Genomic DNA, 20,156 nt, shown 5'->3' with positions numbered 1-20,156 from the left:
AAACTTTTAATCCCATCATTACGGCAGTTTTAAAAAAAAAAAAGTCAGTGTTTTCATGGCATTTGAATGTTACTACCCTGCCTCTTTAAATGAAAGCTGCCAACAGATGTTTGTTGCATCTGAGAAGAGACGGATAAAGTAAATTTGAATAAGGCTTACTGTTAAATTAGACATCCAAAAAAAAAATCTTTAAAATGATAAAACTGTACATTAAATAATGATTATGAAATACTTTAAAAGCAACCCTGTCTTATCAAACGTAACAATTTCATGCTTGAAGTGGCTAAGAAACAATTTTATTCATGAAATAGTTATGGTTAAAAATGTAAACAATGTAAACATGCCAACATATTCTGACTATTTACTTTTCAAGAACTCATTTTATCCAGGAAATAACTGCTACAACGACGGTAGGGCTTTTATATTCTGAATGAAGAAATATGCACTCTGACGACACTAGATGCCATTTAGACCACTCCAGTTTACGAGTGGAGCATTACGGCTTTTGCTATAATGCTCCACTTAATAAATATATTAAAAGCTCCATTAGAATCTGGCTTTGGGTCTATTTCGAATATAATGTAAATATGTAAATGCAATGTAAAGGGAAAAGAGAAAGGGAGAAAAAAGGGTGGAAGGTTTAAGGAGAAAGAAAGAAGAGAGAAGCAGGAGAATACAGGATGACGATGTAGAGATCTGCTTCTACACCTACAGAAAGAGAGAATCAATCGTCGTTGTAGCAGTAGCGAATCAAGAAAAAATGGCGACAAACATATGCATACAATAACAGCTACAAGTGAAAAGTACTTGGTAATAGTTGATGTATGCAAATGTGAAACTCGCTGGACATTTATTAGATGTATGTAGTTTTTTCTTTCTAACTATATTTGCAGCCTGAGCTTCAGAGAAAAAAAAACTATATATATATACTATCACCGTCCCAGAGTGGCTTATTAAAAAAAAAAAAAAAAGGAGAACAGAGGGCAAGAAAGAGAAAAAGAAAGTTTGGCAGATTTGCTTGCTTCAGCACACAAGCACACGAACACAAACACATTGTGGGTCTGATCTGCTCATAATGACAGGTTTGCCTTTCAGGGCCAGGGATCGGAGCAGGAGGGCAGCAGAGCAGGTGGCGCACAGAAACTTGCACTGCTATGCTGAGCAGATCTCTGTGCCATTTGGCGCCGTCAGCAAGAACCCTTCCTCCTTCTCACATCACACTTTCTCTGTCCAAGGATATACTGTACGCCTTGTTCCCGTTGATGGGGAGAGAGCAGGAGGGGCAGAAGAAGAAAAAAAAAAAAGAGTGGAAATCTATCCAACGTTTCAAGCTGTTTAAGAGAAACTATTACTGTGGAATGGTGTACAGGGGACATAAGGGATAGAGAAAATATGCTCAAGAAAGATTTGAGGGCCAGTTTCATTAGAGGCAGAAATAAGAGTCATCACACAGTTGTGGATTGACAAAGGAATACATAAAGCATGTCAGAAAAGATTATTGCCACACATAGCAGGCATTCATAAGTTATAACAGTGAAACCCTCAAGAGCCAAGCATGGGTGAGATCTGTGGTTGGGGGTGGGGGGGGGAATGTTCGGGGAAGATGACCTTCCTCTTTGGAGTCGAACAATTCTGCTGATCCCGGTTCTGATGGGGCTTTTTAAAGGACATCCAGTGACGTGAGCAGAATTATTTACAATGTTAGAAAGAGGGGAAAACAGCTTTTTTCCCCTCCATCAGAAACGTTCAAGCTCCCATGCTCAGTAACATACTGTAGGAAATGTCTCCGGAATTAACTGGAATTTTTTCCCCCACAAATTTGTGGAGAGCACAATGAAATGAGGTTTTATCGACAGAATCGTTCACCGGCGCTGCAAATCTCTGCAGCTTCTCCATACGAGGGGCCTCTCAGCTACTTCTTGCCCAGATTTGTTTCTTCCTTTTTACAATATTCATATCTGTTGCAGGCTCTCTCTAAAAGGTCCCAGTGACGTACATTAAAGTTTCAGTTTGTAACATAAAGAAATGTGAAAAAGCTCAATATATATGAATGTGTCTATAGGGCACTGTACATCCTTTAGCTGCATTTACCCACTGATGGCTACAAGAATCCAATAAATATAAACCCTATTTTTTCTGCGGGAGCCCCCTTTAATTCTTTGGTTTTACAATCCAGAGCTGGAGGTAATTAAAAAAAATGTTATAAATAATAGAGAGACATCTAGCAAGATAAAGTTAAAAGGATCGGGAATCACCTCAGTAGATGCTTGACAGAGTTACTCCATGTATCACAGGCACACTGAGCCAGGAGCTACAACCAACGCCACACCTAATGCGTCTGTCAAACAGAGGCACAGGTAAATCAACAAAATTTCTTCTCAAGCACCCTAGATAACCCGCAGTGACACCTGGGATAATTTATGCAGCCCTCTGAGTTGATAAGAGACAGGAGGAGTTACACACCACCTGGCCTTTCACAGCCTGACCTTTCCCAGTGTAGCACAAAAACACTGACCTAATCTGAGAATAGTGCCCTACTTTCTCACACAGGCACACAGCCCTCACACAACACACCGTCCTGAGATCTCCCTTCCTTTCTTCCTCTTCCCGTTGCAATCAACAGAAACACATCAATATCCTTCCCCTCTTTATGTCTGTGCCCTGAACAGAGGTGGACGATAGGTTAAACGTTCATATTTGGGCCGTGCATTTTTCCTGGCTCCAGGCCGGCTCCAACACAGAGCACTCCAAAAAAAAAACAAAAAAAAAAAAAAAAAACTCTCGACATCTCTCTAGCGTGTTTAACTCTCACTTGGCTGCTCCCGTCTCCGACACTCTGCGTTCTTTTTGTATTCTGTGCCCGTTATCCCTCCATCCTCGACAGTCTGTGGCTGTCATGCTCTGTTGGCTGAACAATAGATACAGTTGAAATCCCTCCAAAATCTTTGACACCCTCACTTTCTGTTGCTCACTGGCCTGCATTCACTCTTCGTTTTGTCAGCTTTGCTCAGTCTCAGTGCCCCCCACTATCTCTTCTTCTCCCTCTCGCTTCCCATCCATCTGCAGTCTGACTATCTCCTGTGTTCCTTTGTGTCCAAGCCCATATCCGTTTGCTTCAGCAGCACATCAGCACAGAGAGTTATCTCCATAGAATTGCTACAGCTGACATCATCTGAAGAGCCATTGCTCATTTTCCTTCTCGTCTTTTTGTTTTTTTTTGCATTCTTTCCTTGCCTGTCTACTCACTGTATCCTGAATGTTCAAATTCTCCTACATCGCTTTGCTGCCTCTCATAACGGTGACTATATTGGCCATTCAGCACATCTGTGCAGCAGAAACCACTCATTGATGCTTTTGAAGGAAAACATTTTTTTTCGTTTTGTTTTGAGAAGATTTTTTTGTAATTAAGATGATTTATTTCTAATTTTGCCTTAAAATAATATACACACATTTGACCAAAATGATCTCTCCTGCTAGCAGATCTGTGCTTATATTAATCTTTTAATTTGCCCAACATCACTCTTCTGACTGGAAAGGACCAGAAGAGTATGATGCTAACCATGTGTAAAAGATTTCTCAAAAATAAAATAAAATAAAATACATAATGGCAAAATGCATGTTCAAAAATATCAATTTGCAAAGCAAAGTGTGGGAAAACAGTGTTCTTATTACAATCACTAATACTCGGTGAGAAGCTGCAGGAAGGGCCATAAAGCATTGTTGACCTCCCACACACACACACGCACACACACACACACACACACACACACACACACACACACACACACACACACAGCTTCACATTTACTCGAAATGGTTGAAATATCTCAGCCTGAGATCATATCGATGTGCGGCTGTGAGCAGCACTACCCTATTGATTTAACAGTGACCAGAGATGTGAGAGTGGGAAAATGATCAAAGCGCACAGCAAAGCAAGACAAAGCTCCTTTCAACCTCTGATTCACCACCTGTCCCCCCTGGTTTTCTGCTCTAATAATAACGCATTCTGAGTGATGGCATCTCTTCAATGGGGGGCTGATGAGGAAAATGCGCTGGATCCTCTGCAATAAATGAGGATCTTAATTATCTCAGCGTCTGGTCTGAACAAGGGGTAAGTTACGTATACCGTCTTTGTATCGCGCCGCCTCGCACTCCTAAAGACGACGAGTCGAAGGGTTCAAAGTGACTCATGGATCAGTGGGAAGGGCAGAAACAATCTGATACCGGGCCTGCTCAGAAACATTCCTGTAACGTTGCATTGTTGATGATGGTGCACTTTAAAATGTGCAGAGGCAGCACTTCGACACAGTTGCTCAATGAGCGAGACAGAAGCAGAGAGAGAAAAGTAGACGGAGTAAAGAAAAAGGAGGAGACGGACAACTACAGAGTGATGAAAGGACGGGAAGTCACCTCTGTAGGGAATATATCAGGTACTTAGCACTCTGACAGGTTCAGTCAGTAGTGGCCTTCAGGACAGCCAGCATGGGGGATTCCTGAAGCTACGGAGTCTGGATGGAGGAGCAGCTGACAGCTAGTGAGACACAGAAGGGACACGCAGATGGACAAGAAACAAGGACATCATCTGATCTCAGTCAAATTAAACTGAGTCCTATTTAGGTTCTTCTGTCACACATTAAGTTATGGCACCATCCAATGTACAGGTACTGAGACAGACAGCCAGAGGATAAAATGAAATGGAAAACCCCTCTCCTCTTTTCAGAATCCTTTTTAGAGATCTTTTGAGCATTTTAAAGAAACACAATGACGCACCAACCTACATCGTCTCTTCTCCCTACAGACATGCATACAAGCACAAAGTCGAGGGATAGAATAAAAACTACAGTATCATTTTTACTCTCAAATATTTACATTTTTACTGACTCGAGCTCAGTACTGACTGTTAGCAATTCCTCTTTATGCGTCATCTCACTGCAAGTCATGCCATAAATTGGTGCAGGTTGTGAAGATCCAACACGTTAAACGCTGATTAAGTAACGGACAGCCAGGGCTGGTTATAACACTGTTCCTTGTAGGGATTAAACACATTAGAGAAGCAGCTACTACTGCAGCATTAAAGGCAAACTCCCTTCTGAAAATCTTCAATATGGGGTTTCCGATTTTTTTTTAATACAGAATTGATAAAGACAAAGAGATGTCAACACGAGTTACTGTAATTCTTACTATCCTTCAAAAAGACGAAGATGCTGTGAGCAGGGAGAGTCTCCTGTAGCTTTCTGTATTACAGCGACTCTGAAGAAACCTCTGACTAAAGACACTGTTGTTTTAAGATGGTCTGATGAAGTCGATGCTCAGGGTCGTCTGTAATGGTGTTCATTTTTACAAGAATCCTTCTTTGCAGCATAAACTCATGGTCGTCCTCAGAACAGACCCAGCCTGCTGCTACAACAGATGGTGGCAGAAGACACTGTGCTCTCCGCAACCGATTAATAGAAGATATGCAGCTTCTTGCGTCAAACACTGGAGGATCTCAGTTTCCTCAAGATGTACGCTCTGATGTACATAGTGAACAGGAATGGTAAGAGTGCATTCCCCCGGTTGGACACGAAAACTTTTCTTCTTTTATCATTTTACTTATTCCGTTTGTAAGGTAGTCACTGGTTCAGGCGATTGTTGATGCATCTACCTGTGTCTTCTGACAGTAAATCAGGCTGATTCTGCTTTTTCGCGATTTTTCACACATTGACATTATGCAACCAAGCACCATTGTTAAATACTCCACATCTTACGTTTCACCCAGTGAGTAAAATGCCACGAGGGAGTTTGATAAATGGTGAGTGAACTGCAAATTTGTCTCCATCGTCTCCTAATGTTCTTCCTTTAAACAGCAACTAAAGACGTTACTGTGAACAAATAAGACTCAATATGTAGGTTGTGCATTTAGGGCTTTAAAAGGATAAGAAGAAACAAAAATTAACTTGACCTCCTTAGAGTTGCATATCCATCCTCCACAGAGGTTCCCCTTCTGACAGGCCGAATGCTCCACTGACCTACATATTAAATAATCTATGGAGCAATTCATAGCTCCAGCAATCCAGTTTTTATTCTTTTCGTGTGCCATACATGAATGAATAATGCACCATCAAAGCTGACGAGATGCTAAAAGGATATACAAAAGCTTGTCTGAGGAAGGCATAAAAAATTCAGAAGGCAGTTAGGACGCGCAAAGTACGTACAACTGTAAATGTCATTGTGATGTTTTATAAGATGTTAAGAAAATAAAGATCTATTCGGAGTAAAAGGCTTGTGGCATTTTAGTGCCAGTTCTGCCTGCCACAGAATCAGTGTTTGCTTTGAATAGGTTGCAAGAATATGGTTTAGTGTTGCTCAATCCACCAGCTCCGAAGAGTGACCTGCTGGTCAAACACTGGAAAGAAACTAAAGAGTCAAACCTTTTCTACATATTCTGAGATGCACTTTTCTAATAGCTAGTAAAAATAATATATCTGATAGAAGTTAAGGACAACTATCCAAATTAGGAGTGATTTCATCTGAAATTTAATATAAATATGTTTACACTTAAATCATCTTTGATTTATAACTTCCTTTCAGTTCATCAGAAAAGCAAACCATCTCTGGTTTAAATGCAAGGACATGGTATTCAATTTAAATGCCCTGATGTGAAAGGCTTTAATTAATTGAGAAATCTTTAATATTATTATAAGATGGAGCGAGTTGACATCATAATTTCATGTTCATATTCCATTTGGCAAGTAAAATGTGCACTTCTGTATAGCTTCTGTTTAAATAAATAAAAAAACCCTGAAACACACAGGTCAGACTTTAAAGAAAATCACAAATCGATATGGGCCAATAAGAACCTGATTAGTACATTTCTGATATGCATCTGCAACAACAAAACGGAACAAAAAGAATACAAGACCACAAAAGAAATCACAAACCGTCTACGAAACTTGCAATATTTTACTAGATTTGTGGAAAACGTTACCACATCTCTTATAAACCACAGACAGTGGGTTAAGAAAATAATGCAACTACAGGGGAAAAGAACCAGAAACAAGTGGTCAAACGGAAGGTGAAGATAATTGCTCAAACATTTTTAGAAGTAACACAGGAAGGGTGTGCGAGTCCAGCATGTCAGAGTGCTTCCTCGTTCTGAGACCGGAGAGTTGAAAATGGCGTAATTCAATTCCGCATCGTAAACCGTCAATAATGAAGCAGTTGGCAGTAGCTTATTTATAGCGCAAGCAAAAAATGCACAGGCAATCATTAAGGAAAGTCATTTCCAAATGGTGCCATCAATCCGTGCAACTCGAGTGCAGCAGCAGCAGCAGCGGCAGCAGTGGGCTTCAGCAGGCACCGGCAGAGCCTTCATCTTCACTCATTCATAATTCACACCTCTATTTATCACATGCTCGCTCCCCGCTGAGCGCAGGGACGAGTCTCTGCAGCCACAGACGGGGTGTGACTGCTTGTGAAGCCGTCTGCATAAAGACAACTGGAAGGGCAAGAGCAGAATTAGGGGTCCAACATGGAGAGGTGTGGTGGATCGAACTAGAGGTTACAGTGCGTCCCCTCAACAGTGAGCTCCATCTGTCAATGTCACTAAAAGGCAAAGTGTGTGACTGTTGAGGACTGCTGGCATTTTCTGCACCCTTGATCACAAAACGGGGTAAAAAGAAAAAAGCTTAGACGGCATAAGTGACTCATGAAAACAATTCATCACCAGAGCTTCCACAACAAAACAAATGCTGAACCAGAGGAGAGTTAAATGACAAACCACGAACGACACATTGAGAAAGCAAGAGAAAAACACTCTCCTTACACTCCCCCCCCAAGGCTTTTGATGCTTTCAGAGGCATTTCTGCTCCATTTGAAGATACACATGCTTGGCTGTTTGTTCTAAAATTCAAGAAAAAAAAAAAGAACAGGCTTTACTCTGCAACAATCTGAAAGTCTGAGATTCGGTCAAATTAAGTCAATTTGGCTTGTTTCTCTCCATCGTACCACCTGTCTGAAAAGACCCAACTGACCCTCGTCTCATTCAATAGCTGTTGAATGAGGCTGGTTGCCATGGCAGTTAGCCTTCGTATGCCCAGGGTGCACAGATTGAGTGTGTTGCAGGTGTGATGCAGAAAAAGCCTTGCATAGGACATGTCTTAAGAGGCAACAGTACATCAGTCCGTATTTCACTGCATTCAACCACTTTTCAGCGTGGCCTCGTCTCACCTCTTCATTCACTGCATTTGTCAGTCAGGAAGCAAAACAACAACCTCGTCTCTGAGCTCAAACTGCATACATAATGATATAGCATTGGATTGGGCAGTTTCCATTATTTTAGTACTGCTGAGCTTTCCTCAATTTATATCAGACTCCAAAGGGTTTTGTTGTTTTATTAGCGAATGTAATTTTAATCATTTAAGGACTCCTACTTTTCTTATATTTAAGATTTTATTGCATCGTGTAAAGATGAAGGGATAATCACTTGTTTCTAAATCAGTCTTCTTCCATATTTCCCTAAAGTAAATGTGGGGGGAAAAAAATAGAACAATCCATTAAATATTCCGCTCTTTGTCAAGAAATGTAGACGTATCGATATCTAATATTTTCAAAGGAATAAAAAGACCACAAACTTTCCAGTGTGAGGGATTTGGAGCATGTACAGCTAGTTTAAAGTCAGTATCTCAGTGACATCCAGATCTGTTCTTACTCATCATTCCTTCATTCTCAGCCGGTCCAAAGATGGAATCAGTGATACATTTTGCCTCACTCTGATGTTCAGCTTATTTTTTTGAATACAGATTTACATGTTCCTCAAACCCCAAGATATACAGTGGAAATCATGGTGGTTTCTATGATGTTGAGCGGTAACACTTTATTTGAAGGGGGTTGAATAAGACTGACATGACACTTGTGACATGACACATGACATAACATCTGTCATGAACATCAATAAGCCTTCATGAATATTTATGACTGTTGTCATAAAGCGTCATTTGGTTAATTATGACACTTTTAATACAAAGTTGACATTATTCAAAATGTCTTTGTTATGACAACTTGACATGAACCAATAAATCATTACTGTTTAAACTTACCTTTAATAACATAAAGTTACCTCATTTTTAAAGTGCAATCAGTAATACTTTTATAACAAATTTATATCAGTAATGATTTCTTTGTTAATGTCAAGTTGTCATAAAGACATTTTGAATAATGTCAACTTTGTATTAAAAGTGTCATAATTTACCAAATGACGCTTTATGACAACAGTCATAAATATTCATGAAGGCTTATTCATGTTCATGACAGGTGTTATGTCATGTTAATGAAAGTGTCATGACAGCCTTATTCACCCCCCTTCAAATAAAGTGTTACCTGTTGAGCTAACCAAGACACGTCCACCTCCATGTTTCACAGCTACTTTGAGGTTTTATTCCAGGAATGCTCCATTCGGTTTGTGCTAAACTTGTCCTCAGCTCTTGTGCCCAAACAATAACATTTTAGATTCATTTGGAACATTATTCCAGAAGTCCTGGTGTTTGTCCATGTTCTGTCTGGTATAATTTAGTCTGGTCTTCTTGTTTAGATTTTATTTTATTTTATTTTATTTTTTTGCTAGAGATCCATGACAGTCCAAAACCTATTGAAAGAAATGGCTGCTTTTTAATGGCCTGTCTGCATCATCTCACCAGTTCAACAGTGGCTAATGGAGCAGCTAAGATACAAACCTGGAGCGCACATTACTCTCCTATTTCATCAGGGCAGATGCTCCAGCTCATAAATGGATGCCGTCAATATTTATGAGAGAGAAAAAAAAAGACTTGATTTATCACTTAGGACCAGATTTACCAAATCAAACATTGTTACGAGATGTAAGGTGTACAAACCTTTTTTTTAAAAAAAAACAACATAATTTTGATGAACTATCACTCAGTGTAACAATATTAGTTTAATAGAAACCCCATTGATGTAATACAGAAAGGATAACGCATATCTTCTACTGCTCAATACATTTCCTTTGTTGTGACAGATCCAGCCAGACTCTGAACTGTGTTATATCCACCCAATCCCCAGCTACAGCATCTTGGTTCTGCATGGTAGATTACATTGTAGTACACATGTGAAGAACTCTGAACATGTCCAGGTTTAATATCCCAACTGGGTGAGTATGTAACACAGCAGATAATCCTAATGATCTCAGGTATGAAACATCAGCTCTTCCACACATCCCAGCCCTTCGGTAACCTTCCCACAATGCCACGGTGTTTGTGAAGCCCGACAATGGTTCACACCCTAGTTCAGATAAATGATAACGAATTGCTGCCAGCTACAGCTCCATGCTTTGCTGAAGTAAAATGCGCAGTACAGTGCAACACAGTGCAGTGCGGTGGGATAACATTGCTTTCTGGGTAAAGCTGTAATCTACCATGCAGAACCAAGATGCTGTAGCTGGGGGATTGGTTGGATATATCACAGTTCAGAGTCTGGCTGGATCTTTCACTCCCCTGACAGATCTGTGGAGTCGCGTCGTGCTCCGAGACTCGAGGGAACGCCAACTATGTGTGAATCTACTTAACACTCATTCATTTTACAAAACGCCATCACAACTGCAGCCACACCATCCCCACACTGTCTCAGTGTCTACTTCTGTAACCTCCACTTAGCGTAGTTCATCAACGCCTCTTGCCTGTCTACAGCAGAGATGTGTGTGTGTGTACAGAGTCGGTTTTAGGAGAGTAGATATAAATGATGTAAAGGGTTTGATTGCCACTGTAGAGAGAAAGGATGGCCGACTATATATTGTGGTGAAAAAGTCAAACTGTTTAAATTTAGTCAAGGGCAGCAATATGTAGGCAGAGCACGGGCCCAAACACTCCAGCAAATGGTGTCTTGGGAGAAGCGCAATACAAAGGTTTAAATGTATATGGCCTCATTTTACCCCGGAGCGAACTGCCAAGAACATTCACACACTGCTCCTTAGCTCAGGCATCTACTGGACTGAAAATCTGTCTCCATCAGAGTCACTCAGGGGTTAATCTACTAATCATTTATTGGCCACTGCTTCTTTAAGTACAGCTGGAATTACCATAATGCCACCACTGACTTAGAGAGTCCTTCAAAGGACTTTTACACTAAAGCGTTTTAGCGCTACACGCAGAGCTGTGTAAACAGTTTTGCTACTTGGAGGTTAAATAGAACCTGACAACATGGAGGCCATGATATCTCAAAAAGCAACACATATTGCCACAATCTAAATTTCAGCACAAATGTGAAATGAAGTACCGTGTTTGACACCATCTGTTTTAGAAAGATTATGATGCCGTTTCTGAGGGTCTGGGACTCAAGCAAACCATATTTTCGATACTTTTTATTATCAAAGTTTGTTGTATCATCAAACGTCTGACCAATAGATGTGTTTCCTTTGGATTAGTTTTGTTAAACCAAGGAAAGAATCTGGACAAAGTTGATAGGTGTCTAAAACTACTTTAAAAACATAAAAATGATAAACTGAAACAATCAAAAAACAAATCTTTGTGTACTTTTCTGAATAAAGTGCAAAAAAAAAAAATCAGCATTTGAGAACTAATCAAAACATCCAAGTACAATTGAGAAACTATAATGCAAAAATAAAACACATTTCAAGAGGGAATCTAAAAGTAATTAATTCATCTTACCACACTAGTATCAATCCAATACTGATACCGACTTGGTATCAATATTTTGGATCAATCTGCCCACCTCTAGTTTATATGAACAATCTTGCTAAGCACATAAAACGCATTGGTGGATTCGCCTGTTTCAATACAAAATGACACTGAAATGCTTCTAAATTGATTTGCTCAAAATTTTCTTTAACAAAGCTGAAGTAAAATTAAACAAACCGCAAATGTAGCTCAGTTCCTTTATCAAACAGCATTTACAATACAAACCATTAGCCTGAGAGAAAAGGGAATTGCTACATAGAGAATAAAATACTTGGCTAAAGCTTAACTGGCCTCATTTGCTATGATCAAGGTCAAATGCTGCAGCCGCTACAGTGAGCTTCAGGCATATATTGTACAATTTCCAAAGTGACAATGCAGCCCGATGGGGCAGCTTTCACATGGCAGATGTGTGAAGGTGTCTACATATGAATCTCACAGTTTCTTTAATAATAACCAAGGACAAGAGTTGCATCATCTAATGCAACATTTGCAAGTAGTAATGATTTACTAAGGTTTGCACAGAAGCTTTAAAAAGGTAGAAATCTCACCGCTTTATACAAAAACTGACTTCTGCGTCATATCGCATGCTCTGCCTAGATTTCCTTTCTTTTATATCCGACATGAAACACTTTCTCCTTCTCTACCCTATTGTTGTATCATCGTAAATAACCACAGTCATGGCAGTCTAATTATAGGCAATCAATATCATTTCCAGTGATAAAAATGTTTTGCTGGGCAGGCGTTCGCTGTGTTCGGGGGTCGGAACAACACCGGGTTAGTGTGGGGAGATATGTCGAGACAGAATTACTAACATTAATCACTTTAGCCACAGAGATTATCCAGTCTTCCTTAATTAGAAATACCCCTCAGGCCAAAAAAAGAAGAGCGTGGTGTGGGAGGAGGTGATACAGCTGTCCAGTAAGCTTTACTGGGCTGAAGGGAAAGAGTGCACACTTTGAAACAACTGGTTACTGCAGATCCTGCTTGATAATTATGCAAATGAGCTGTCACAAGTTCCAATGAATCAAAGCCTTTTGAAGATCATCAAAGTGAGGAAGACTTCATGTGGTTTAATTAATTCCTCCCAACTTCAAGCATCAGTCTGGAAGGTTCCCAGCATACATACCAAACAGCACAACTCCCAAAAAGCATAAAAAAACATGTCTAAGCCCCTTCAAACCAGCAGCTAAGTATGCACAGATACTATAGCCCGCCCTCGACTAATTCTGCATCTCAACCAAAGAGCTTTGACAGTTTTCAAACAGACACGGTTCTCTGCAGGGTGAAACCAAGCAGGAAGTTTTCCTTTTTAAGACGGCAGCAGCTGCCATGTGTGGAAAAGGTTGTGGCATGACTTGACAACTGGAAAAAGCTCAGACTATAAAAGTCCACAGAGAGAGATAGAGAGAGGGAGAGAGAGAGAAAAAAAAAACCAAAACCTTACCATGATTGTCTGAAGAAAGTTGCAGTGGACTTGAATAACTTGATACCTGAGGGATCATTTCAAAATGTCCATTACAAATACAAATTTGTAAAGATCTCACAGAGTAAAAGGGTTAAAGAGAAAGGAAAATGTTATATCCCGACACACAATCGGCGAAAAAAAAAAAAACTGCCGGAAACAACAGTTCCTTGAAAGAAGAGAACAATGTTGACTCTTATCTGCAGCATAATACAGTTAATCTGACATTTCCTCCAATGGGATAACATTAACCAGGAACCAGTACTCTGCATTTAGCACAAAACAGAAAACAGATGGGTAGTTTCCAAAGGAAACTGAAGTAAATATAGCCGACTTCTCCTTGGAAGAATGCAGCACAATTCTGATGAGGAAAAAAAATCATCAAAAAAATAAATAAATCAAAACTTATTATAGTTGCATTCAGAAGTTACAGAAATAGCCTGCGTACTATGATTCTTCAAAATTATTTTACAATTTCTTTTACCTATTTTATGTACAGTATATATTTAGTTTGCAGGCTTAAGCAATTATCTTCAGAATAAATCAACTTTGAGACCGGCAACGGGAAACGTAAGCCTGTATGTTTCATATTACATGTTTTAAATAGATTTAGTATTACCTAGAATAATTTTTAATGGCATCAGATGTCACCATTAGAATGCCCTGGTGCATTAGTGATTGATAAAAACACTATTTTGTAGAGCTAGCTGTTGGTGTGAGGGATCGAAACAGATTCACAAGAAGAAGTACACAGTCCTGAAATCAATTAACAACTGTTGACCTGCTAAACAGTTTAGGGGGAGAAACACCAGAACAGTAAGAACAGAAAAACTCTGAACAGAAAAGCCTGCATAAACACCGCTATAAATTAGGGATGTTACAAATCTAAAAAGGCCATGTCTGATAAGAATCACATTTGAGATTTAATTAAAAACTACAATTAAAAATAATCTATGTGCTTAAAAACTTAATAGGCATAAAATCCAGCAAAGAAACAATGACTATCATTATTATTACATGGTTTACTGTTGAACCCAACACATTTACAGTTGGCAGCTAAGCTAACATGACAGCATGACTCCTCTCTGTTTTGACATGTTTTGTTGATGACTGAGCTCCTGCCTTGCAACATTATTTAAAACAGTTCCATCTCGTGTTTACAGAATATACAGAAAAAGTTGTCTCCTGCTTCATAAAGTAAATGCTTTTCATCTGAGGAGTACTATATTGCTCCATGAATGGAGCAATATAGTTTTCTCAGTCTTGCAAAAACAATAAAAAAAATAAAAATTTTAAAAACAGCTTTTTGGGTTTTTTAAAACTTTGTGCACAAAAAAACAAACTGTACACCAAAAACGTGTATTTGATAAGAGAGAATAGTTTGGTACTCCATTTTCAATCACTCATCATTAGATCCTAGGCTGAAACTTGGGATCAGATCAGGACATCCGTCGATAGAAACAATGCTGTACAAAACGGCACCATGTGCACCATAGCTAAAATCACATTTCTATCAGTTGCTGAACCACAGGCCTCCGATCGGAGCCCAGAGAGCAACAGGACACAGCTGTAGCCTTCAACTTACCACATGTGGTTAACCTTTTACACAATGTGCAGAAACAAAACTGTCCCTTTAGTCCATAGTAACTGGAGCCAGTAACGTAACCCACTAACTCAAAAACAAGGACATCAAAAATGCATAAAGAATCAGCTTCAGAGAGATCCATATCTTTGACAAACCAAGTTTGGCGGTAGAGGTAAGCTACAAGGACCACAGCCAGATGGGACACTGCAAAGTTACACGAATGATTTACACAGACTGAGCCAGACAGCACAAAGATTTTTACAGCCCTGGCGAACAACCACCTCCTGACAGCCAGTTTTCTCATTGGCACAAAAAACCTACAGGGAGTGAATAAATCTTCAGAGGGAAGCTAAATAAATGATGAAGGCAAAAAAAAAAAGAAGTCAGGAATAAAAGGAGGAGACAGATTATGAGGAGGGGGTGAATACACTACAGGTAACACATTAATCCTTGAGAGGAAAAAAGATGGAGCTACACCAAGGATGGAAGTGACTAAAGTGAGAGTTGGGGAGGAAACATATTCATAAATCACTGCTGCTCTCTAGTAAACAATATCCAATTCACTCAGTCGTGTTCCTTTCCTGGGAACTGAAAGGATTTTAAGGGAAATTTATTCCATCTACATCGAGTCAAGTGGCTATTTAGATAAATTGATAATTTATGTAGCCCAAATTATTCATGTGCACATGTGAATCGCTAATCTGCGTGAATTGCAAGGTTAGTTTTAATACCTGCGGAAAATCCAGGCACCACAGCAAATCAAAAATGATTACGGCCCCTAATTTAAAAAGAGCAAATGAAGACCATCTGAAACACCTTTCGTCAGACGCTGTCACTTCCCTCGCGATTAGCGATAATGGATCAGCAAGCTTTAAAGGATGAAAGGAGCCATTAAGCCCCCATTTGGAAACACTAAGGTGATTTGCATAGATGTATAAAATAAAACCCCTGCAGTGAAGCAGCTTGAAGGTGGGATAGTGACAAAGGTAGATGGATAAGAATGAGACTGCAGGAAAATCTCTATTGGGATAAGGGTATAGCTTCAAAGCAATCCTTCAGGGTCAGGGTAAGGTTAAAAGAATGAGACACTCTGAGGACGTTTGAAAAGGAACGTAATTGAGCAGGAGAACAAAGAGTGAGCTGGCGGGGTTGGGGAAAAGATGGCGTCTGAATGTGATACGATCTCATACTCTAAACATCACAGAAAGAGCAGATAAACTCAAACCTTTGACAGAAGATCAGTGCAGGGTACAAAGGCATGTTTTTAACTCTGCATCAACCTTGAAAAGTACCAATATGCCCCAAAGCTGCTTTAGTAGAGGAAACATTCATATATTTGCAAACAAATAACAGCAACGACTGAGCTTGTTGGTTTGTTTACTGTATTTTAAAAAAAAATAAAAAATACTAACCTTTGAGTTGATCAGCCACCACACTCTGTCCGATCCTCTCATTGACCTGTCCATCTTCATGCTGGTATCGGTCATCCAGGAAGTCAAAAGTGGCTTGCGAAAGGTGGACTTTTCCAGCCACACCCAACTGCTCCATCAGATTGGCCAGATTGACATCGTTTGACCAAACATCAAACTTGAAGCGTTTCATCCCCAGGATACCGCACAGCACGGTGCCAGTGTGGACGCCCACCCTCATGTTCACCATCTCCCTCTTCTCCTGACAGAACTGCTCAATGGCCTGAATCATCCCGAGGCCCATTTCTATGCAGCAGTAGGCATGGTCTGGTCTAGGCTCTGGGCATCCAGCTACGCAATAGTAACAGTCTCCCAGAGTGCTGATCTTCTCGCAGCCGGTGAGCTCACAAAGTCTGTCAAAACGTCCAAACAAGTCATTTAGAAGCCCAACAAGGGCATGAGCCGATTTGTTGGCAGACATTTTGGTAAAGCCGACAATATCTGCGAAGAGGATGCTGACGGGGTCCATTCGTTTCATGTTGAAGGGTCTGAAGATGATCTGGCCTCGGGGAATTGAGGTTTTCTTGCGTTTGTTGTTCTTTGGGCTGGAAAGGGCTGCAGCTGCACCGCCGGTAGAGTAACGTTTACCACAATTATCGCCAATCTCTTCATCGCCTTGTTTCATCAACTCATCTGCCACAATTCTTGGCATCACCGAGTGGATCATCCTCTCTTTCAGGGCTTTTTCCACCTCCAGATCCTTTCCGTGCATAATAGCCTGTCCGACTTTAAGAAAGGTGCTGCGCGAGCGCACTTCAGACATAACGAACAAATGAATGCCAATCGCATGAGCGCAAAGATGAAGCAGGGCTTTGGCTGGACCCAACCAACTGAACATCTCCAGCTCTGATGAAAAGGCCCAGCTCCAGTTCCCTCCTGCCTGAGTTGGGAGTAAACAGCCCAGGGTCTCAAATAAGACAGAGTACAACAACCCAAGCATGAGAGATGCATAAAGTCGAACATGTAGAACGCTGTACAGCAATAGCAGAACCTCAATACAGAGGGAGAAAGTGCCCACAGGAGAAAGGCAGGGGAACTTATTAGAACCCCTAATAAGATTGTCATTGGACGTGTTGTATATGGGTCCCATGCCACTGAATTCTTCTTGATCTAAATCAGGTGACATGCCATCTGGGTTCCTGAATCCTAGTGTCTGAATCTGAGGGGCCAGGGTCAATATGAAGGTTACAAGGATAAGCAGCAGAGATGCTTGGTTGTAGCAGCGGGAATAAAGCCTGGTAAAAGTCATTAGGAAGAGGAGAAGGCAGAAGATGAGGAAGGAAGCAGTAGGGAGGAGAAAAACAACTATGTCGCAGCAGGAAGGATGGGCAGCAAAATACAACCCCCAGAGGAAACTGGCAGCCACCAGATAAAAGAGCACATAGCGGAAGCGTCGCCGGGTCTGAGGGAAACATCGCTCTCTACAGGCCTCCTCCAAGATAGACGAGTCAAACTTTGGATCCCAGAAATGACCCGCTGACCTCTCGAATAGCTGGGGCATCCCTTTATGAGCACGGAAACTCTTCACCATGGGCCTCCTCACCCCAGACTCGCCAGAGCTGCAGCTAGAAGAAATGCTGTACTTGCAGTGCTTGGTGGCCCCGATGAAGCCTCCCCCGATGGAGCCCAGCGGCCCTCCTCCGTGCCTGTGCTTGACACTGCTGCCAATTCGCACCGAGACGCCTCCGTCTCCGCTCGAGTCACAGCTCACTTCTGTGTTGTGTGGCAGCAGTTTCTGATGCTGGGGAGATGCCATGTTGTCTATTGCTCTATTCGAAATGAAAACAACTATTAGAAGGCACCGTTAATCATGACAAATACCTAGGTAGAGAAGTAAGGCAAAGCATGTGGACACAGTAGAAGGAGATGAGTTCAGTACTCTGGTTGCAGCAATACCAGAAGACTATTGAAAGTTTTTGAGTAGTTCATTATTGCCCCTCTTGACGTCAATCGCTGCATTCCTCTACATTCCCGTCTGTTTAGACGCACTTGAGACTGCAAGGTTCATTCGCTGCCTGCTCTGTTCCACTCCAAGCAGCCCAGGGATTGCTCCAGTCATTGGAAAATATTACATAAAACTGTAAATCTATCCCAAAACTAAAGGTTAGGAGCAGGAAGTGGCTTAGAAAACTATGAAAGCCTAATTGAGAGGGTTTTTTTTAAAGAGCTTTCTTTAGATAACCCACTGAGTACTTTAAATGCCCAGTCCACATTCAGTCTTTAGCCCCCACTTCCTCACGTTGTCTATGTAAAGCAATACTTCCTGTAAAATTTTGTTTACGGGACGGGGCAAAAGTTCAGGCAAAGTAACTCGTCCGCAGAGTTACGGGTTCTCATATTACAAGTTGTGATCAAAAAGACGGTAGGTTTTTCCCACACCTGAGGCGACGTGAGCGCAGAAACACACACCAAAAGCTTTTAAATGCATGCCACATGCTTCTTGCTGCAGGGCCTAATCCCAAATGTTCTCACACACGGAGCCCCGTGTTTTCCTGCCTTCCCACTCCGGTGTCTCCGCCGCTGCTCCGTATCCAAACTCACAGAGGATTCTGCGCGAGCTGCTCTTGCAGAAGTCCAGGCGCGTGTGGAGGAAACAGCCAATAGGAATGTTTGGATTTTTTTTCCCCGCAAAAGCGTGTCTGTGGGTGACTCCTGCCCAAACACGCTGTTTAAGGACATTCACGGAGCACTTTTCATTTTCTTTTCTCTTTTTTTTTTTCCGTTTGTATAATCCCACCGCATGTCACCAGTCCGCCGTGACAGAAAGAAAAATCTCTATTATGTAGTCCAAATATCCGAAGCGCAGGGAGTCCACCTGGCAGCTGCGAGGGAGAAAATAAAACTGTAGCCTTGAGCGGAGTGCAGGACTCTTTCCTTTTGTCTGAAGTTTCCCTGTAAAAGCTGGGTCACCCTTTGCGAACGCAAGAAGACAAAAAGCCCACAGAGACTGAGTGGAGCTAATGAAAAAGGTCCCCACCTGCGCTCCCCTTCCACACCTCAGCCCCACAGGTTACAAAGCAGAGAGCCCCGCCTCGATCCAACCACTTTAATTGAATCAGACAGGAGATGGTGTTTTCATACAGCGCTAAATGATTCCACTCTACCCCGAGACTAAAACGATATCAGAGCCTTTCTCTGAATCCCTCTGTAGAGTCCACATTGCGACGAGAATATCTTCTCTCGGGGTTATCTGGCCATGTTTGACACGATGGAGCAGCTGAAGCGACTGTGTGGCGGGATCAGAGAGGCAGCCGCCACCATCTTCAGAGCGCTGACAGCCGCGACCACGGAGACGGTGTGCGTGTGTGTGTGTGTGTATGCGAGCGAGCGAGAGAGAATCAAGCACGGATAAATTTACCTCAGGATGGAACAACAACCACTTCCGCTTTTTCCTTTAGCAATAAAACTGTCATCTGTGCATATAATTTCCAACTTTCTTCCGACAAAGAATCCTCAAAGGATTGTACAGCATGAAATACTTTGATCCTTTCTATTTAAGAACATTAAAAATGCTGTTTGGCGGATGACTTTTGCATTTGGTGTGAATGACCAATAATCAAATTAGTCTAGTTATGCATGGTGTAAATTTATTTACAAATTAAAAAAAAAAAAAACGCAACAAAAGTGGCATACGTTTTCGTTCAACCCCGTGAACCCTTTGTTGCAATAACAAGATGCGCATCCTTGTCTTTATCTTTGTCTCTCAAAACTTTGTAATTTAGAGACATTGGTTGCCAGATAACTGAGTGACATGCAGCAACTTGCTCTGCGAACAGCACTATTTTTTTTATTTATAGCCATGTAAAGCATCTTCAGTCTATCTTTTCAATCTAACAGCGATTAATTTTTATGAAATGCTATTCCTTTATTTCAGTCTTTGCTTTATTTTTCAAGCTGTTATCAATCGGCAGAAATTAGTGACAGCTGTTACTACTGCCTTAACATCAATTCCC

The 20,156-nt window shown here is 41.1% G+C and overlaps 1 protein-coding gene across 2 annotated transcripts in view; it reads right to left on the bottom strand.

The window, feature by feature from the left end:
- Positions 1–19,536, bottom strand: part of adcy9 (adenylate cyclase 9) — a 43,038-nt gene extending 23,502 nt beyond the window's left edge. For both annotated transcript variants that reach the window (XM_015025898.1, XM_015025907.1), the window contains exon 1: positions 16,147–19,536. In XM_015025898.1, the coding sequence (XP_014881384.1) occupies positions 16,147–17,959 (1,813 nt within the window). In that variant the 5' untranslated portion in view covers positions 17,960–19,536. The remainder of the gene's footprint in view (positions 1–16,146) is intronic.
- Positions 19,537–20,156: the final 620 nt, after the last annotated feature.

This window comes from Poecilia latipinna, unplaced genomic scaffold, assembly GCF_001443285.1.
Source record: "Poecilia latipinna isolate Pla-1442-1.1 unplaced genomic scaffold, P_latipinna-1.0 Scaffold96, whole genome shotgun sequence".
Lineage (NCBI taxonomy): Eukaryota > Metazoa > Chordata > Actinopteri > Cyprinodontiformes > Poeciliidae > Poecilia > Poecilia latipinna.
This window is presented reverse-complemented; position numbering and strand designations above follow the sequence as displayed.